Source organism: Malus sylvestris, chromosome 1, assembly GCF_916048215.2.
Source record: "Malus sylvestris chromosome 1, drMalSylv7.2, whole genome shotgun sequence".
NCBI lineage: Eukaryota > Viridiplantae > Streptophyta > Magnoliopsida > Rosales > Rosaceae > Malus > Malus sylvestris.
Window position 1 is genome coordinate 18678109 of NC_062260.1, and position 18030 is coordinate 18696138.

Here is an 18030-nt window from a genome sequence, read left to right on the forward strand (position 1 = left end):
AATCCCACCTTACCATGGTCATCACCACAACCTGACCACCACTACAACCGCTACCACCACCGTTTTTACCACACATGACTACAGCTCAATTACATGTATGTAGATACCTCCGTCAAGATACCGGCCCGGCATTTCTCCTCGTTCTGATATCTGCGCTGACCTTCGAGGATGGAGTCGAGTCAGACTTCAACTATGTTTTTTGAGACATCGACAATCTCCGGATTTTGCATGCGAGCGTGTACTTGGATTCACTCATCTTACCATACTATACCGGTGTTGATGCTCTAGTGTCGTCAACCTTTCTCCGGTGTGCATGCATCCTGTTTGTGTTGTAAAGAGGTTTCGATTGTTGGAAGAACGTTGATATCCTACCGGGGATGGTCGCTGACCACTTTTTCGGAGGACAATAAGCCGGGTTGCAGGAGCGAGAACTGGAAAGTCCATATGGATTAGGTCGTTGCTAGTGTTTGAGTTGGAACTTGATAATCGCAGATTGTGTCGATCTAACCACAAACTTCCCGCCGGAGAGATTGGAGGTACGAGTCGCTGGTTTCGGAGGCATCTTCGTTGTGGTTTGCCTTCGTGTAAATAGAGAAGCAAAGTAGGACAGCAGTTGTTTGCAACGCAAGCAAAGTAGAAATGAGACAATGGTGGGAAGCATGAGAATCTTCTTTCCAAAATTTAATACAGAATTCACCACAAGTCATTGGAATTGAACAGCACAAAATTGATATTGAAACTAAAACAATGGTCCGGGCTGATGTACTTCTTGCCTTGCAGTAGCGACTCTTAAACTGTAACGCCTGTGTCTCCAGCAATGATAAACTTGAGCAATTTTCCAAAGCAAATCACAAGAAAAATCTCCTTCTGCTAGTGTCCATTTCCGGCTATAAAACAAATGGGTAGGAAGAAAAAATGCAGCAAACAGTGAGTACGAAATATGAGGGGAAAATTTTATCAAGAACAAAAAGAAATGACGCCAATATACGAAATGAATTGATTGGTAAATGTCAAACCGAGTACCTTGTGAACCCACTCATATTCCCCGCCTTTAGTATCGAAGGTCCCATGCTGCAGACTAATTAGTTTAAGGGTGAAACGAGGGCCACACTCCTGTGAGTTTAAGATGGAAACAGTGTTATGATTAACTATAAATGCTCTCGACAAGATACTTATTCAATTGCTTCTAAGTATATAATGATGGACCTTATTAAACCCCATCATTTTATCCTAATGGACTGCATGGTATGGAGGCCATGTGTCACTAATTCTTTTTTATTTCCATTTTGTGAACCACACTGGTCACAGTAAAGGACCACAACAAAGCACGAAAAATACTTCCAAGTAGTGTAGTAAGGCCTGACCCAAACAAATCAAAATGTATAAAAAGAAATACGAAAGAAGAAAAGTTGAACTGAGAGACACCAACCTGTAGGCGGGCAATTACTTTCCCATTAGGTCCGCTCTCAGCATTTGCATCCTTGGTCTTTTTACCTTTGGACTCTATCTGTTTAGTCTCTTTTTCTTCAAAGATATACCTGAAAACATGGGAGTGAAATGTAATCATTAGTAAACGGAAGCTGTACAAGAAAAAAATAAGTAAAAGAGGTTCATATCGCAACAACTTATAAATGTCAAAGAAGCACACCGATGATGCCGGAAGAATATAAAATCTCTCTGGTTGTGAAAAGTTACAACTCGCCGACCACGGAAGTTTGGTTCTTGTGGGAAAAGTGACTGTATTAATCTGAAAAACGCAGGTCAATAATGAAGACCATTAGAAAGCAAAAGGTTGATTCATATCAAACTTGTAAAGATATCAAAAGGCTACTAAAGCAAACTGTACAGGCAGAAGAATACAAAACTAGATGCAGTCATTTCAATTAAGACTGTACAACAAGGTGTGTTCAAATCTAAAAGTACATATACATCACATATAATTTGGGAACATTTACACAAGATAAAGAACACAACCTTCCAATACGATGACCAAGGCGTGTTGTAAAGTTGTTTAATACAAGCTCGGGCTCATGACTGGTTGGATTTCCATGATTCTGCAGGTACATCGAATAAAAAAATAAGGAAACAAAATAAATATACATGTGTACACGTGTACACACACACGCAGAGACTATAAATCACAATCTAATAGCGAGACTATAAAATGTAGGATTTATTGTTGTAGTGTATATAAGTTTCTGAGTTTATATGTATCCTCTTTTTTTTAATCTGAAGAAGCTGAAAACTTTGTGTAAACCAAAGTGGCTAGCATCAAACGTTAGTGTTGAGATATGAAAAACAGAATGTGACCAACCTTGATATCCTTGCGTAAAACAAGCTTGGAGAGCTTGAAATGGGCAGTAGGCCCAGCAGGTAAGCCAATTATTAGGAGAGCATCTACAAAATTATTACAATAGCTGACGGTTAGACATATTAACAAAAGGACACAAGGCGGAAGACAACACTTCAGAGACTTTACTAACAATCTAAAAGTTTTTGTCATCAGAAACAAAGCTTGAGGGAGCACTAGCAACACAACAATACTATAGGACCCTTCAAAACGAGACAGAACCAACCTGGTTCCCTGCGATTGGTGTGCACAACAATTAGAGAAGTGAAGTCTTTCTTATTTGCGTACTCTACAATCTGCAACCAAAGCCAGAAAACATACATATATAAATTGTTCGAATTTAACGATCCACATATTGAAAAGAGGCGGGGAAGGGAGGGAATTCCGAAAGAAATCACCTTTTTCAAGTCATATGTTCCTCTTTTATAGTAGGTCGCATTTGGGATCACGGAGAGTAGTTCCTTTATAAACTCAGGCCCCCTCTGCAGACCCGAAAGACAAAAAACCGTAAACCAAATATAACCTAAACAAAGAAATTTCCTTACCACATCAAATTCGGAATGCTGTAAAAAATCAGGGGAAATGGAATGTACATACAGAAGATTTGAAACGGCAAGTGGTGATTAATATCTTTGGATTCGATTCGCGCTTTAAAATCGAACTGAATTCATCGGCATCATTTCCAGCAAACAGCTGCAATTCAACACACAACACAAAGCCGAAATTAACCAAACCATCATTATTTTCCACGCACAACAAACAAATCTTTCTATATTTGCTACATTGTAAGCCAATAAAACACAATCGAAAGGGGCAAAAACGAACCTCTTCATCGTCGGGCTTACAAACAGTCTCATCGACTTCCCTGGTGTTCTCAATCGTCTTCGGGATCTTCTTTGCCGGGGGCTAGAGAGCGCAATTAACAACACTAATTAGCTAATCCAACCAAAATTAAACATCAATTAACAATTCAAATACCAATTTATCAGTTCATAAATTCACAATTGGCATAATTACCTCCTCGCCGAGCTCGAGAGCGCGCTTCTCAGCAGCGTCACGGGCCTTGGCCTTCTTGCGCTTCTCAAGCTTCTTCTGCTGCTTGAGCTTGGCGTGGACCGCCCACCTCTTCTCCTTGTTCTTTATCATCGACGGCAGAATCTCCATCTTCCTCTCCGGCGGTTGTTCTTCTCCTCCTCCGTCGCTTTCGCTTCGCTTCCTCTTGTTACTATCGCCTCCCATTTTCACAATTGCTTTATCGAGATACCGCAGCTAGCTGATGGCTCAAATCACCTTCTTCAATCTCGCGTTAGGGTTTTTGCACGGCCAGAGTAGTAGCCACTAGGGTTTATCTAGTTACTGCCTGCTCCTCCCCGCACCGTATTTCGCCCGTGTTTTTAACTTTTTTTTTTCCATGGCTTAATTGGATTAACAGTCTCATGGTCACTGGCAATCGGAAAATAACTCTTGTGGTGAAAAAATTAGGACTTTAGTCTATTTGGTGAAATTAGTTAGAAATTAGGTTTAAAATTAAAAATTTCGTCTACTCTTCGTTAATTGTTAGCACATAAGACTTACATGTGAGGTTAACTTTATCTTCTAACCTCATATATGAGCCTTATCTGCTAACAATTAACGAAGAGTTTCGTTTTAATTTCATATGTGTGGCTTACATACTAATAATAATCCAATTAGGCAATTTTTTTTAAAACCAATGATTTGCTATTTTATTGTTCAATTTGCCATTGAACTTAGAGTCAATATCAATTTCTACCTTGCACTTTTATTTTAGCCAATCTATACTCCTAAATTTTTATAAATAACTAATTTCATCTATTTTTCTGTTCAGATTTATTGTGTGAATAACATGTGAGCCACTTAAGGGTAGCAACGTATTTTTATAGCCACCAGATAAGTCGTTATACTAATACGACAAAAAGTTGGGATCACGTGGCAAACACATAACTAAATTAATGTAGGCATAGTTTGATATCAGTATACTTTTCTAAAGTCATTAAGGTTAGTCCAATTTTGTGTTATTATAGAAATACATCTAATGACTGAGACTTCACGTTAGCTTAGTTTTGTTTTGCACCAAATTTACCCCTTAGGCTTATAAATTGTGGTAAGAACACATAATCCCTTATTTATAAGATTAATTAGAGTTGAATTAATCCCTTAATTGTAGGATTGAGAATTGCTAAAGAGACTCTTTAAAAATGAGACTTTCGACACCTCATCTTCTTATTATAGTTCCCGTGCTAACATTATAGAACATTGTGTCAAAAATATGAGATGACTTTCAATTTCAGGGGCGATGATTCTTGTGTTCCTCCCTCCAAATCTGTTCATCATGATTTTTTCAATTGTGACATAGGTTTCACAATTTCTTTCACATATTAATTCGGTAATACAATATTATGTATTTGCTCTATTCTACTATTGTGCCAATCAAAAAGGTAAAAACAAAATTGGCAAGGTGGTACAAGTTCCATTTGTAATTGTCTATTTTGATGCATCTACTTCACATAACTACCCAAACTTGTGGATTGCCCAAATGGTAAAGCCAGAAAGAGAGTTTAATTATGACTTGTTTAAAAGTACTTTTAAAATGATTGAAAAACATTTTAAAAGAAAATGTTATGTGCTTCTTGCATGAAGCATTTCAAGAGTTTTTCCAGAAATCACTTGCATTTTACACTAAAAACACTTTCAGTCATTATAAAAGCACTTCCAAATGAGGTTGCAAAATCCTGCCTCTTTATTTCAATTCGTTATTTCTGCTGACAACATTTTGATCTGACCACTGCAGTAAAAAGTTAAATCTAAACATTTCAGAACGGTTTATTTACATTAAGGGGCATGCCTTGTGGCATTTGACCACATTCTTGATCTTGATCAACTGCTTGTGTCTGCTTGATCACCATCTCCTTTTGATCCTTGCTTTTACCCCACAATTAAATGTACATGCCAGTTATGACAATAACAGATCCCACCACGCTGGTAGATTAAATAAGGCCAAAAATCAATTAGCAACTCGTTACTATGAAGATAATCAAAATTAATTACATGTAAACACACAAATTTGAACATAATTGAGTGACTAATTACCTTCCGAGGTAAATTTTTTCATGCAAGAAAGAGAAGTCCAACATAGCCACAAATATCTGGGTGGCGGGGGTAAATGCTACCGTGAAGAGTGCACCCTTTTGTTTCACACACCATGACATCCCTACGTAGCACAACCCTGATCCTACAACTCCGTGCAACATAAATACACATGAAACCCTAATTAGTTGGTGACGAATTCTAGATTGTAGCATTTGCATGGATTACTTAATGAAATCGAAATAATCAAACACATGTACTAGCATTTAAACAACCACTTGACTTATAAGTTTATGCTGTCGGGAAATGAGCTAACAATATTGTATATCAAAGTTAAACCCTCCTCACATGCATGTTCATCATGTACATGGAGGGACGGACAAAGAAAAAGACAAACATATAGGTGTAACCATGATACCATGTTAAACAACTATTAAAAACTAAAAACTTAGGTTGTTAGGGAATTTGTCTAAATCCCTAAACTTAAAAGCTCGTTTGGAAGTGTTTTCAAAATGACTAAAAACGCTTTTGATGGAGTTGGGTTTGAGTTCTAAAAACACTTTAAGTACTTTTTGGAAGAAACACCAAATATGTACTTCTCGTAAGATGCACTTCAAGTGCTTTTTCATGATCCACTTGAATTTTTACTAAGGATTAGTTTCAAAAATAGTTTCCCTAAAAGCGCTTTAGTCATTTCAAAAGCACTTCTATACGAGCCATGTTAGAAGAAGTTATCATGTTAGAAAACCATTAAACCCTAACAGCTCAAGCTTACATTGCAGGCTAAGAAAGATTTGAACAATGAAGAAAGTATAGTAGATGCAGAAGAAAATACTCACAGAATATACAACAGTTAAGATCTCCAACTTTCCCTTGAGAATTCACATTGACATGACGATGTGCCTTCGCGTGATGAAGCACAAGATGGCTGATTGAATGGCGCTGAAAAAGGACATAATCCGGTGCTAGAGTATTGAAAAGGGTAGCTCTTGCCGATCTTTTCTTGGACGAGGAACCATGAAGGCCACAAGAGGCAGCCTGATGCCAAAAATGCTGAACCAACAACCCACCTCTCATTCTTCTTGGCTGATGAAGAAGCCAGTGTATTGGCATGGTTTTGCATTTGAAGTGTGGATTCTGAATGTTGGTTGGTTAGTGGCATTCCTTTGTACAAGAACAATGATACAGCTCCACCAATACATATTATAGCACCAAGGATTTTAGCGATCCCACCCTTGTTCTTTATGTTCACTTTCTCTAGTCTGAAATCAAGTCCATAAATGAATCTAATTCCAATAACGACATGTTACCAACTTAGAATGCGAGAAGTTGTGAATGGGGGAACACAAAACATGAGAGAAAATGAATGAGTATGAGATCAACTATAGTCCCTAATAAATCTAGTTTAAAGTTGTTTCAGGTATCGGTTTATGAAATTGCAATGTGAAACTCACATACCTTTTTTATTACATGTATATTATAGTCCGAATTATTCCAATACCCATTTCAGATAACTAATCAGACTAATAAACTTATTCTTTCTACTTTACCCAAATGGTAGAGCCAAGAGGAAAGTGTTGACAGGCACCATGCTGATGAATGAACAGGAATATGTTGCAAAAGTGTGTTGAAGTCCAAGAAAAATTAAGTATTGTGTGAAAGTCCTGAAAGACACAAGTGTTTGCCAATAAAAATTCACAAAAAAAAAAAAAAAAAACTCAAATGAAACAACATACAAAAATAAATCGGAAAAACCTTAATCAAATGCATTGTAAGTACCATTACTAACCCAATTAGAGCAATGATGAAAAGGTGGCATAATATTTGAGATGTAAGGCCATCTCTAACGGAAAGGGTCTAGAGTAGGGGTGGGCACGGGCCAGGCCGGGTCCAATTTTGAAGAGACCGAACCGGATCTGGATTTAAAAGAAACGGGTCGAGTTGGGGCGGGTCCAACAAATTCTAATCCAAGAACCGAACCTAACCAGGCCTGTTTCAAACAGGCCGAGCCGGGCTGGGTCCACGGGTCCTCTCCTTTTTTCTTTTTTTTTCTCTTCTTCTTCTGCTCTCTCGAATCTCGATCGTTCCAGAAGATGTCGGTTTCCCAGTACAACCAATTCAACGAAAATCTCAAAATTCAATATATCCCAGTTGATCTCCTCAAGAAAAACCTTCAAAGCAACAAACTTTAATAAAAAATTGAATTTTAGACAACCCACCCAGATGACTAATTTCCTAAGATTGCATTACAATGTAACCCCGTTGATCAAAATCCAAAATTTAACAATACACCACAGTTTAGCTCCAAAGCAGTGATTGCATGCATTAGAAAAAATAACAAATTCCTTCTCTGGATCCCTTTTTTTACTTAGCCGCGAGCCATGGTGTTGAAGACGACGATGTCCGGGTGGGGAATGTGGTTGAACAGGTGGTGGGCATAGTCCATGGAGGTACTTGTTGGGTTTGAGGTGCAGAAATTGATGAGCTTGGTGAGGACAGAGATGTCATATTGGAGATGGGTTTTGATGGAAAAGGCATGGATTTTCTTGATTTCTCTCAAAGTCAAGCACTTGGGGACAAGAGAGAGAAGGGTGTTTGTGTTGGTTTTTGGGTGCCCCACAAATAGCTTGAAATCAAGAAACAAACCAGAGAGATAGCACCAATGGAATACCTCAATAACTTGGTAAGCTTTGAACCTTTTTTCTCCCAGTCGGCGAGGACGCTGATCTCATTCTCCGTGAGGCCGTCGAGGGAGGCGGTGTTGTCTTCATCCTTCTTGATCATCTTTGCTAGAGCCTTGCTGGCATCCTTGCAGCGAACGACAAAGAAGCCGAAGTCATGACGACGAATGGTGGTAGTCGGAGTCCGGAGAGAGACCTTTAGATTGATGCTTGAGTTAGGGATTCGAGATCGAGAGAGGAAAGTCCACTTAGGAAATATCGATAGAGGGGAGAGAGACTGACAACTGAGAGTAAGATTTGTTTTAAATCAAAGGTGGAGATTTGATCTCCATATAATGGACGGCACCTACGGTCCGGGCCGGGGGTCTTTTTTTCTTTCAGAAATCTGAAACCGGCCCGCCGCACCAATTACATGGACTCACCCTGCCTCACCCCGTTTTGAGTTAAGAAAATTTGTACCCGCCCCAAACTGACTGGACCCGGCCCACCCCGCGGGTCCTAGGCCCATTTGCCCAACCCTAGTCCAGAGGCCAAAGAGCAGAAAATGGCCCGAAAACCGTCTCCAACCGAGGGCTAGGCCGGTGGGCTCATGGCCCCTACAGAATCTAAAAGGGCCAAATGGCCCAATCCAGTCAGCCAGCCAGCCCCGGGCTGGCTAGAAATTTAAGATTTGCTGTCAGATATAACCGACAACATTGTTATTAATCCTGTCGGTTATATACAACAGGAATTCTTAAACAAATTTTTGAATCCAATGGCTAGCTGATGTCAGCTAGCCATTATTTTTGAATTTTTTTTTACGGTTTTATTATTTTATTTATTTACAATTTTTTTTCCTATAACTTCTATTTATTTTTTTCTATAACTTTTATGTAACATCTCACATCGCTCAGGGGAGTGGATCTTGTAAACCTTATATGTACATGCCCATTTCTTCCTAGCATGAAGTCTTTTGGGTGCTCACTGGCTTCGGGTTCCATCGGAACTCCGAAGTTAAGCGAGATCGCCCGAGAGCAATCCCATGATGGGTGATTCACTGGGAAGTTCTCATGTGAGTTCCCAGAAACAAAACCGTGAGGGTGTGGTCGGGGCCCAAAGCGGATAATATCTTGCTACGGTGGAGTCGAGCCCGGGATATGGTAGGGGCATGGGCTGGGATGTGACAATTTGGTATCAGAACCAAACTGTGGCCGGAAATGTGCCGACGAGGACATTGGGCCCCTAAGGGGGCGGATTGTAACATCCCACATTGCCCATGAGAGTGGATCATGTAAGCCTTATATGTACATGTCCATCTTTTCCTAGCATTAGGCCTTTTGATAGCTCACTAGCTTTGGGTTCCATCGGAACTCCAAAGTTAAGCGAGATCGCGCGAAAGCAATCCCATGATGGGTAACCTACTGGGAAGTTCTCGTGTGAGTTTCCAGAAACAAAAGCGTGAGTGCATTGTTGGGGCCCAAAGCGGACAATATCGTGCTACAGTGGAGTCGAACCTAGGATGTGGTGAGGGCCCGGGTCGGGATGTGACATTTTATTTTACAGAATTTGTTTCATATTTTTTTTTAAATTCCATTTTTTTCCTGTAACTTCTATTTTACAAAATTTGTTTCATATTTTTTTTAAATTCTATTTTTTTTCCTATAACTTTCTAAGCCATTATACAACATTAAATTAAATTAAGTAACATGAAACAACATTAAACAACATTAAACAACATTAAATAACATTAACCAACATAAAAATTATACAACATAAAAAAAAACATTTAACAACATGAAACTTAACAACATTTTTAAAAACATTTAACAACATAAAACTTAAACGCCTACACCATGCTTCTTTTGGCCCAAAGATGTGCAACAAGATCTTGTTAGAGGCACTTATTTGTGGCACGAGAACATATCATTCTATAGCGCCTCATGTACTCATTTATAGAGATACTACCCGCCTTGAATTGAAAGGCAAATTAGGCCCATCATATATTTTTCCACGAGCCTTTCTTGACCTATTTGGATCTTCTTGGTCGTTATCGAACTCTCTATCAATATACCCATCTCGCTCATCCTTCACTATCATATTGAGTAATATGATGCAAGACATCATGATGGAGTCTAAATTTTCTCGACTCCACCCTATTGCCGGTTCACTGATGATTTTTCACCGTGCTTGTAGAATACCGAAAGCTCTCTCAACATCTTTCCAGTATGTCTCTTGGTTTAAGGTAAACAACTTTTCCATGTCATTCCTAGGGTTTGGAATTGCTTGGACAAGTGTCGCCCACTTTGGGTAGATGTCATCTGCCAAGTAATACCCCATATTGTATTGATGGTCGTTGATGTAGTATTCAAGTTGAAGTGCTTTACCTTTTGTTAGGCGATTGAAAATGGATGAATGCCCAAGAATTGTAATGTCATTTTGGGATCTAGGGACTCCAAAGAAAGCATGTCAGATCAATGTGTCATATGAGGCAACCGCCTCTAACACAACAGATGACTTTCTCAACTTTTCGCTAAAGCCTCATTGCCATCATGTGGGACAATTCTTCCAATCCCAATGCATGCAGTCTAATGACCCTATCATGCCTGGAAACCCACGGTCTTCAGCTTTGCGAATGAGCCGATTCAGATCTTCTTGATTTGGCTCGCTGAGGTAATCGTCTTTGTAAACCTAAACAATTGTGTCACAGAATTGTTCAAGAGTATCAAGGCATGTAGATTCAGACATACCATGGGTTTCATCCATTGAATCAGCTGGGGAGCTATATGCCATCATTCGAAGTGCAACAGTAACCTTCTGATGAGGTGAGAAACCAGAGCAGCCTGTTTTGTCCCGCTTCTGTCGAAAGTATGGATTGGCTTGCTGGACATCACAAAGTAAACGCTCGAAGACATGATGCCTCATCCGGAAGCCATATCTAAAATCCTCTTCTGTGTACATCGAGTTGGGGTTAAAGTAGTTATTCATCATATTGACATGTGTCATCGCTCTGTTTCGTGGTTTGTAAGAGCAACCAGCAATAGAGCCACCCCATTGAGGTTGTTCCTCAGTTGGCTGAGACACCATGGTCGCAGCCATGGTTGTTGCTCTTTTTTGTTTGTTACGACTTACTTCAACTTCTTCATCAGACTCCTCATCTTCTTGTCTCATTTGCGCCCATTTTTCATCCAATTTGGAATTGGATGAGGACCCCCAATTGGAATCCGAAGAGGATCCAAAGTTGGAATTCATTACAAAGTTGAATTGAAAGAGATTGAACTGAAATAGATTGAATTCAAATTTATGTGAATTATAACCCAATATCCCCCTATTTATAGCAAAAAAAAAAATTCACATCCAACAGCTAGCTGACATCACTTAGCCGTTGAATTTGAATTTAAGTCGTAGTTTTTAAATAATAAATTATGTTTGGCCTATGGCCCTTTGGCCCATGGTTGAAGATGGTTTTTTGTGATGGGCTAAAACGAGCCCTATGGCCTTCGGTTGGAGATGAAGGCAAATATGGCCATCTATTGTTCTTTAAAATATTAATTTCTTGGAGGGTCAGAGGGCTAAAACGAGCCATCTAACCAGTTTTCGGTTCGAGATGGCCTAAGCTTTTTTCTACCATTATTTGTTGAATGGTAGGAGATCCATCTTCATCCATATATGCAGCTGAGGATGCAGTTCTGAACACTTGCGTAGGACCTACTCTATGTTGAGGTGAATCTTCAAATAACATCCACCCTTTACAAATTTCCCAACAACTGTGAAACTGAAAGGGTTTCGAGTTGCCCTCCATATACAATTCCTCCGCTAGGCGTACTTAGAAAATATAATTACATAAATTAAAGGAAATTAATTTATGAAATTAAATGTATTTACAAAAATTAAAGGAAAGTAATTCATGAAATTAAATGTAATATAATTACATATTTAAAATAAATTGTGAAAACACTTACTTTGTCGTAGTAGTTAGCGCCGCTTTCATGTCTATTTGCGGCTGCTAACAGTGTATGATGTCATTTGTTCAAACTTGAGGGTGAATATGTTTCTTCCATCTTGAAGAACAACTCTCGTGGTTTCAGACATTTAGTGGAGTGGTGCATTCGTAGAACTCTAAGTATTTTTCGGACACACAGGTCCAAACACCTTCACTTGTTTGAGAACTCTCCCTCACACTATCTTCTGACACCCATCTATAATAGCAGTTCTAGCGTGGGAACCCCACCAGGCAATACACTATGTTATTCATCCAGTGAACATTAACTGCCATTAATGAACAGTAACCTTCTTTTGTATCTCTATTGTTGCACTTCAATAGCCCTAGCAATAGGTAATAAAATATTAGTATTTTTTTTATGTATAAAATAATACAAAATAATTTTATTTGTAATTTTAGATAAGATTTTTAATCGTTCTCGTTGCGCTATGTGTCATAAAATCCAAAAAGACAATTATTGATGATGGATGATAATGAGAAGGTATTTATAGAAAAGTAAAAATAATTTTTTTTTTTAAATTTCAAATTTTTGTTTTTGGATTTTTATTCAACTAATTAATGTCACAACCTGTCCCGAATATTTAATTTTTGATGATGTGAAATGACAGTTTTACCTTTGAACGTTTCGTGGTGTTGTGTGTTTTGGTTCAAATTTGAATGCTAGGGTTATAGTAAGAACTAACCTTAGCTTAAATTTGGGAATTTGGAACTTGTATTAAAGGTTAGTGTATAAGTGATTTGGTTGACTTTGTAAGGGCCACACACACATACCCTTTTTTTCTCTCTTCTCTCCCGTGCCCTCTTACACTCGAACTCTCTATCTCTCTCTCTTTCTTCTTGTACGGACAAACATCAAGGACCTCTCAAACTTCACAGATCGACGAAGGAAATGGTACCATTGTGTTCTTAAGGTCCTTGCGAGTTCAAGGGTACCAAATATAGGTAAGATTACCTTTGATTTCACGTAGAACCACAAAGCCCGATTTCCATGCACTGTTCATGCAACTTTTATTCTTCAATTTTTAGGGGATTTCAAGCTTGTAAGAAGCTTTAGGAGGTCCCAAAGAGGCTCGTGGTAGTTCGTTTGAAGAATTTGGACGTCGGGAAGCCTAGATACGAAGAGTTGCAAGGGTCATCAGATTTTCGAGCTTGCTCTAACGTGATTTCGTGAGATTTGAAGCTTCAAATAAGTATAACGCCATTCTTCTCACTCTAAGCTTTCATTTGGTTCAAATTTCGAAGAAAACGGTTGAAAAATGAGTGAGAATAGACGATTAGAAGTTTTACCCAGAAACCGGCGACTCACCGAAGAAGAAAAGGGAATATTCCGTCAGTTTTGACAGAATATGCTAACGCCGTCAGTTAGTTTGGACAGTTACCGTTGGGTTTTAACGGAATATTGCAAGGAATATTCTTAACGCCGTTGCTGTTCCGTTACACGTGTCAGGCACATGGCACTAAAAAATTAATCTAAAAATTTGGGGATGATCCTGAGGTTGTGTAGGTCATTGTGGTATATTCATATACCCAATTTGAGCTATATATGAGAAGTTATTAGCTAGTTTTGTCTATGTGCTTTAAAATAACGTTTTTATAGTTAATTCGCATATAGGTGAGACTTATCCCGAGGACGAGCGTATCCAAGGGCAACTCGGGGGTTACGACCCGTCGACATACCAATGAGTGGGTTTTTGGTTTTTAGTATATACTAGCAAGTGTACCCGCGCGTTGTTGCTGTGTTTGAAAACATAATTGAATATGGAGAAGTCTAAAAAATATATGTGCCAATGAGTGGTGTTTATATACATATATTACATCCATGTCCATGTGTTAAGGAAGATCTATTTACATTCATATATTACATGACAAAAATTGGAAGTATGGGTATGCCATTCTTAAGGATTGTTTTTCAAAAGTTATGGCTCTACCCCAGAGATTGTTTTACGCATACAATTTTACAAAGTTAAACAATCTAGTTTTGTTTCACTAAAGACACCCAAATTTGTAACTTCGTTAATGATGTCTCCTTCGTTTTCTACGACAACGTAGAGGTAAAAATTAAGAGAAGGAAATTAAAAACAGAATTGGATCACTTATGAATTGAATCACACTAAGTTGCATATGAATTGAATTGAATGAAAATCTAAAGATGAATGAAAATTTGTCATAATCTAACTGTACAAAATTTCAATATGCCAGATTTCATTTGTAGGCACCAAATCAAATTCACAAAATTAAGTTGGGTTTTTCATTTTCTCTATTGGTTTTCACTATGCCAGATTTCTAAATTTTACTTTAGGCAGGATTAATATGCACATCTTTACCAGTATATAGTTCCGCTAAATTGATTTTTACTCGATGTTTCACAGTATTAATGTAAATAGGGGAAAACATAACAAACATCCTTAATCACAAACAGAGCATAACCGATTGTCATGTATGTCACAATGTAGAATTCGTCCAACTGAATTGTGTTTCTAGTTGATTATTTATCAAAACTAAATAAAAATGTCAAGAATATGAAGATAAAATACACACCTGGGATATCAGTCTCACAAAATTGCAGCATAAGGAAGTAGATGAAAGTACTCCACGATCGTTGTAACTGTCCAGGTGTTGAAACTCTTTTGTACCAAAGGACCCTGCAACAAAGTCCAATTGTTACATAGGCAGGACAACTTAGAAAAAAGTATAATAAAGATAGAAAACTAAGAAAAATTTCATGATATACCAGAGCATAAGGAAGATTCAACCATAGCATCCTCTCTTTGCACACATCTGCACATCTTCGCAAATCCGCTCTAATCACACAACCCAGATTCGCTAAGATTGCAAAACCCATATTTGAATCGCAAAACCCAGACACGAATTGCAAATCCCAGATTCGAATTGCAAACCCATATTCGAATTGCAAGACCAAGTTCGTTTGAATCTTTGCAAAACCCAGATTTGATAGGAAAATTTTGTGGCCTCAAATCCAAAAGGAAATAACCAAAACCCAAGGGTGCTCTGCATACCAAATTCCTTCTGCAACTTTCGAGAGAGAGATGGAGATTCTAGATAGGGAAATTGGGGCACAATTTCTTTTTCTTTTTTTTTTTGGATCCATTTGGTGCACAATTATATATGTACAGAGAGTTGAATATCAGAATGCGCAACGAACGAGACTATAAACTAATAGAAATATTATTAAACAAACGAGAATGCCGGAACGGCTACAAAACCTTAGGAGGCTACATTGTGACTAGCTTGTTCTCTAATGAATAACAAAACAGCCTATTTATAATAAACTAACTCTAATCTCTAACAAAACCTAATTCTAATGGGCTAAGCCCAGAAAACCAAAATACTAATATTTTCCAACACCCCCTGTCAAACTCATGGCGTATACGACATGAGTTTGCAAACAAGCAGATGCAGACTGACTCCGTTAGGCGGACAGACAGACAGGCAGGCTTCGCAACGCGGACAGACAAACAGGCAGGCTCTGCAATGCGAACAGACAGACAGACATGCAAATTTGATTTGACTTGACTTGATTCTTAACTTGACTTGACTTGATTCTTGATTGCAAACTGGCAAACTGGTTTTTGATTCTTGACTGGCTAGTGTTGAGAGTATAAAAAGAACCCGTCATTAAACGAACGAGATTTTCATATCTCAGTTCTAGCAACGAATAAACAAACACAAATACTATCACTCGAGTGGTCACAATTCAACACTCGAATGACGATCACAAAGCAATTCCAAACACGGCAACCAACAATTCCTGCGGGTCTAAAACAAACTTAAACCATATTTTTTCTTTTGCCCGTGTGGGCCTAAAAAACTCCAAACAATTTTTTCTTTTTCCTTTTTTTTTTCCTTCTTCTCTTTTCTTCTGGGCGAAACCGATTGCAGCAAACAAATCTTGCGAAACCGATTGCAGCAATCAAATCTTGCGAAACCGATTGCAGCAAGCTTCAAAAACTTATAGTGCAAAGTCAACCTGCAGAAGGGGACTTCATAGGGTTGTGACATATTCAAGCAGGCGGCGGTTCGAAGTGCAGATGACGAGTACGAGGATGGCTGGTGGTATAGTGCGAGATGGGTACGTTTCTTCAGTCAACAGCAGTGGCAGGTTGCAGAAGGCACGACAAGTATGCTTGGTGGGTCGATTATAGTGCAGCAGCGGCGAAGGATGCGGTTCAAAGGGCGAGGATGCGGAGGTGCAGGTTGTGGACGGAACTGATCAGGTGGGCTTGGTCGGCGGGGTGGATGTCGAGCAGCAATGGGACTGTGATGGTTTTGCAGATCAGGTACGGTACGGTACGAAGGCTGGTGGGCATAGCGGCAGATGTGCAACAAAGTTTCAGTGGCCCTCTTTGTTTTTTTTTCTTCAAATTGAACCAACGACAATACTAAACAATGAACAAGATGGACAAACAAACTAATACAAATCAATGGCAGATTAAATCCCGAAGGATCAAACCTGCTCTGATACCAAGTTGAATATCAGAATGAGCAACGAACGAGACTATAAACTAATAGAAATATTATTAAACAAAAGAGAATGCCGGAACGGCTACAAAACCTTAGGAGGCTACATTGTGACTAGCTTGTTCTCTAATGAATAACAAAACACCCTATTTATAATAAACTAACCCTAATCTCTAACAAAACCTAATTCTAATAGGCTAAGCCCAGAAAACCAAAATACTAATATTTTCCAACACAGAGTTCATTTGTTTTCGGGAGAAGGAATGCAGTTGACTAGAAAAAAGAGAAAGAAAAAGAAAAAAAAAAGAAAAAAGAGAATTATTTTTTATTATTTTGGTTATTAGTCCGACACTACACTAAACGTTTCACTAAGTTAGTCCAGCTTAGTCTAGTCTAAGCCAGTTCAGCTTAGTCCCTGCAGTTAGTCCAGTCCGAGACAGTCCAATGCAACAAACACACCCTATAGATTTTACCTTTCCCAAAAGAAAGCAATGAGTGTCAAGAAAACAACAGAAATCGATTGTCGATAAGTAACAATAATCAGACCGCCCAATCCACCATCAAGAGTCTTCTTATGCAGAAGATTTACTATAGCAAGTGCAAGGTTATTGACCAGCATGAGAATAATAAACTTCCATTTCCCCAAGCAATTCACCGTAATTATGCAGAAGTATTGTGATTCAAAGCATAATGCAGTAAGTTAATAGACTCGTTATATGCTTATTGTGTATATATTTATAGGTGAACCAACCAGCTTCCTTCCCACACATGGGGATATAAATGGTAAAATTTCTTGGCACCATTTCAACAGTTTGACGTAGCCAACATGCAGTTTTTTTATGATATTTTCATCCCTTTTAGATGTCTTTTCTCTACAACTTTGACATAAAAGTTAAGCAAAGAATCAATTACCAAGCTGCTACTCCTATTAGTGCATCACTATCTATGACCTCAGATAAATATCAATCCATTACTTTTTATCTTCATTCATTCTTATGCCCATTCGTTCTTTTATCTTCGTTGTCATTCTTATATCAAATAAACATCTTTTGGATTATTTTGGGTGAAATGGGAGGAGAGGCCTGAGGACCAAAAACAATCATTCCAAAATCTGGGTCTGGCTAACAACAAGAAAAGCAACGTCCAACCACGTGCAAGCCCAACTCCAAGTTTTAATATAGTTTCTGCATTTTGTTCTCGGTTGTGAACTGAAAATTTCAAAATCTGTATGCTTTCGGAAATGCAATGCGCCATGGAAGGCCTTTCCTGGTCAAAGACCACCACCACCACAGTGCTTCCCAGCTGGGAGACATACTCCTGGTGGCCGCAATCACCAAGACCCTCTCAACCTCAGGCACCCGCAACCTCCCGGACCCCCACACCCTCCCGCTCTCCGACCCCCTCTTCCAAATCCTCCGCGCCCAGTCCCTCCACCC

General features: G+C 38.7%; 2 protein-coding genes and 2 pseudogenes across 2 annotated transcripts in view; 2 read left to right on the forward strand and 2 right to left on the reverse strand.

Moving 5' to 3' along the window:
- The first annotated feature begins 74 nt into the window (after positions 1–74).
- On the forward strand, positions 75–663 carry LOC126614228 (uncharacterized; annotated as a pseudogene).
- Positions 649–3726, reverse strand: LOC126622655 (uncharacterized). The gene is made up of 11 exons (XM_050291411.1): positions 3368–3726; positions 3176–3256; positions 2948–3043; positions 2749–2832; positions 2577–2646; positions 2315–2397; positions 1975–2054; positions 1649–1747; positions 1430–1538; positions 1024–1113; positions 649–887 (listed from the first exon to the last, which is right to left on the reverse strand). Exons 1-11 carry the CDS (start codon positions 3587–3589, stop codon positions 849–851), a joined length of 1053 nt encoding a protein of 350 aa, XP_050147368.1. The 5' UTR covers positions 3590–3726; the 3' UTR covers positions 649–848.
- A 1455-nt stretch (positions 3727–5181) lies between these two features.
- Positions 5182–17252, reverse strand: LOC126614236 (WAT1-related protein At3g30340-like; annotated as a pseudogene).
- Positions 17253–17821: 569 nt separating this feature from the next.
- The window catches only part of LOC126622562 (pentatricopeptide repeat-containing protein At4g01570-like), a 34231-nt gene continuing 34022 nt past the window's right edge, over positions 17822–18030 (forward strand). Inside the window, exon 1 of the mRNA XM_050291354.1 lies at positions 17822–17959. Coding sequence (XP_050147311.1) covers positions 17840–17959 — 120 coding nt within the window. The 5' untranslated portion in view covers positions 17822–17839. The remainder of the gene's footprint in view (positions 17960–18030) is intronic.

Bases quoted from the DNA above. Each gene is read 5' to 3' on its own strand.
- LOC126622655 (XM_050291411.1), bottom strand. From the start codon at position 3,589: ATGGGAGGCGATAGTAACAAGAGGAAGCGAAGCGAAAGCGACGGAGGA. The intron at 3,044-3,175 runs GTTCGTTTTTGC...GTTGAATTGCAG, and splicing joins GTAAGCCCGACGATGAAGAG to CTGTTTGCTGGAAATGATGC. The intron at 1,114-1,429 runs GTTGGTGTCTCT...TTAAACTCACAG, and splicing joins AAGTAATTGCCCGCCTACAG to GAGTGTGGCCCTCGTTTCAC.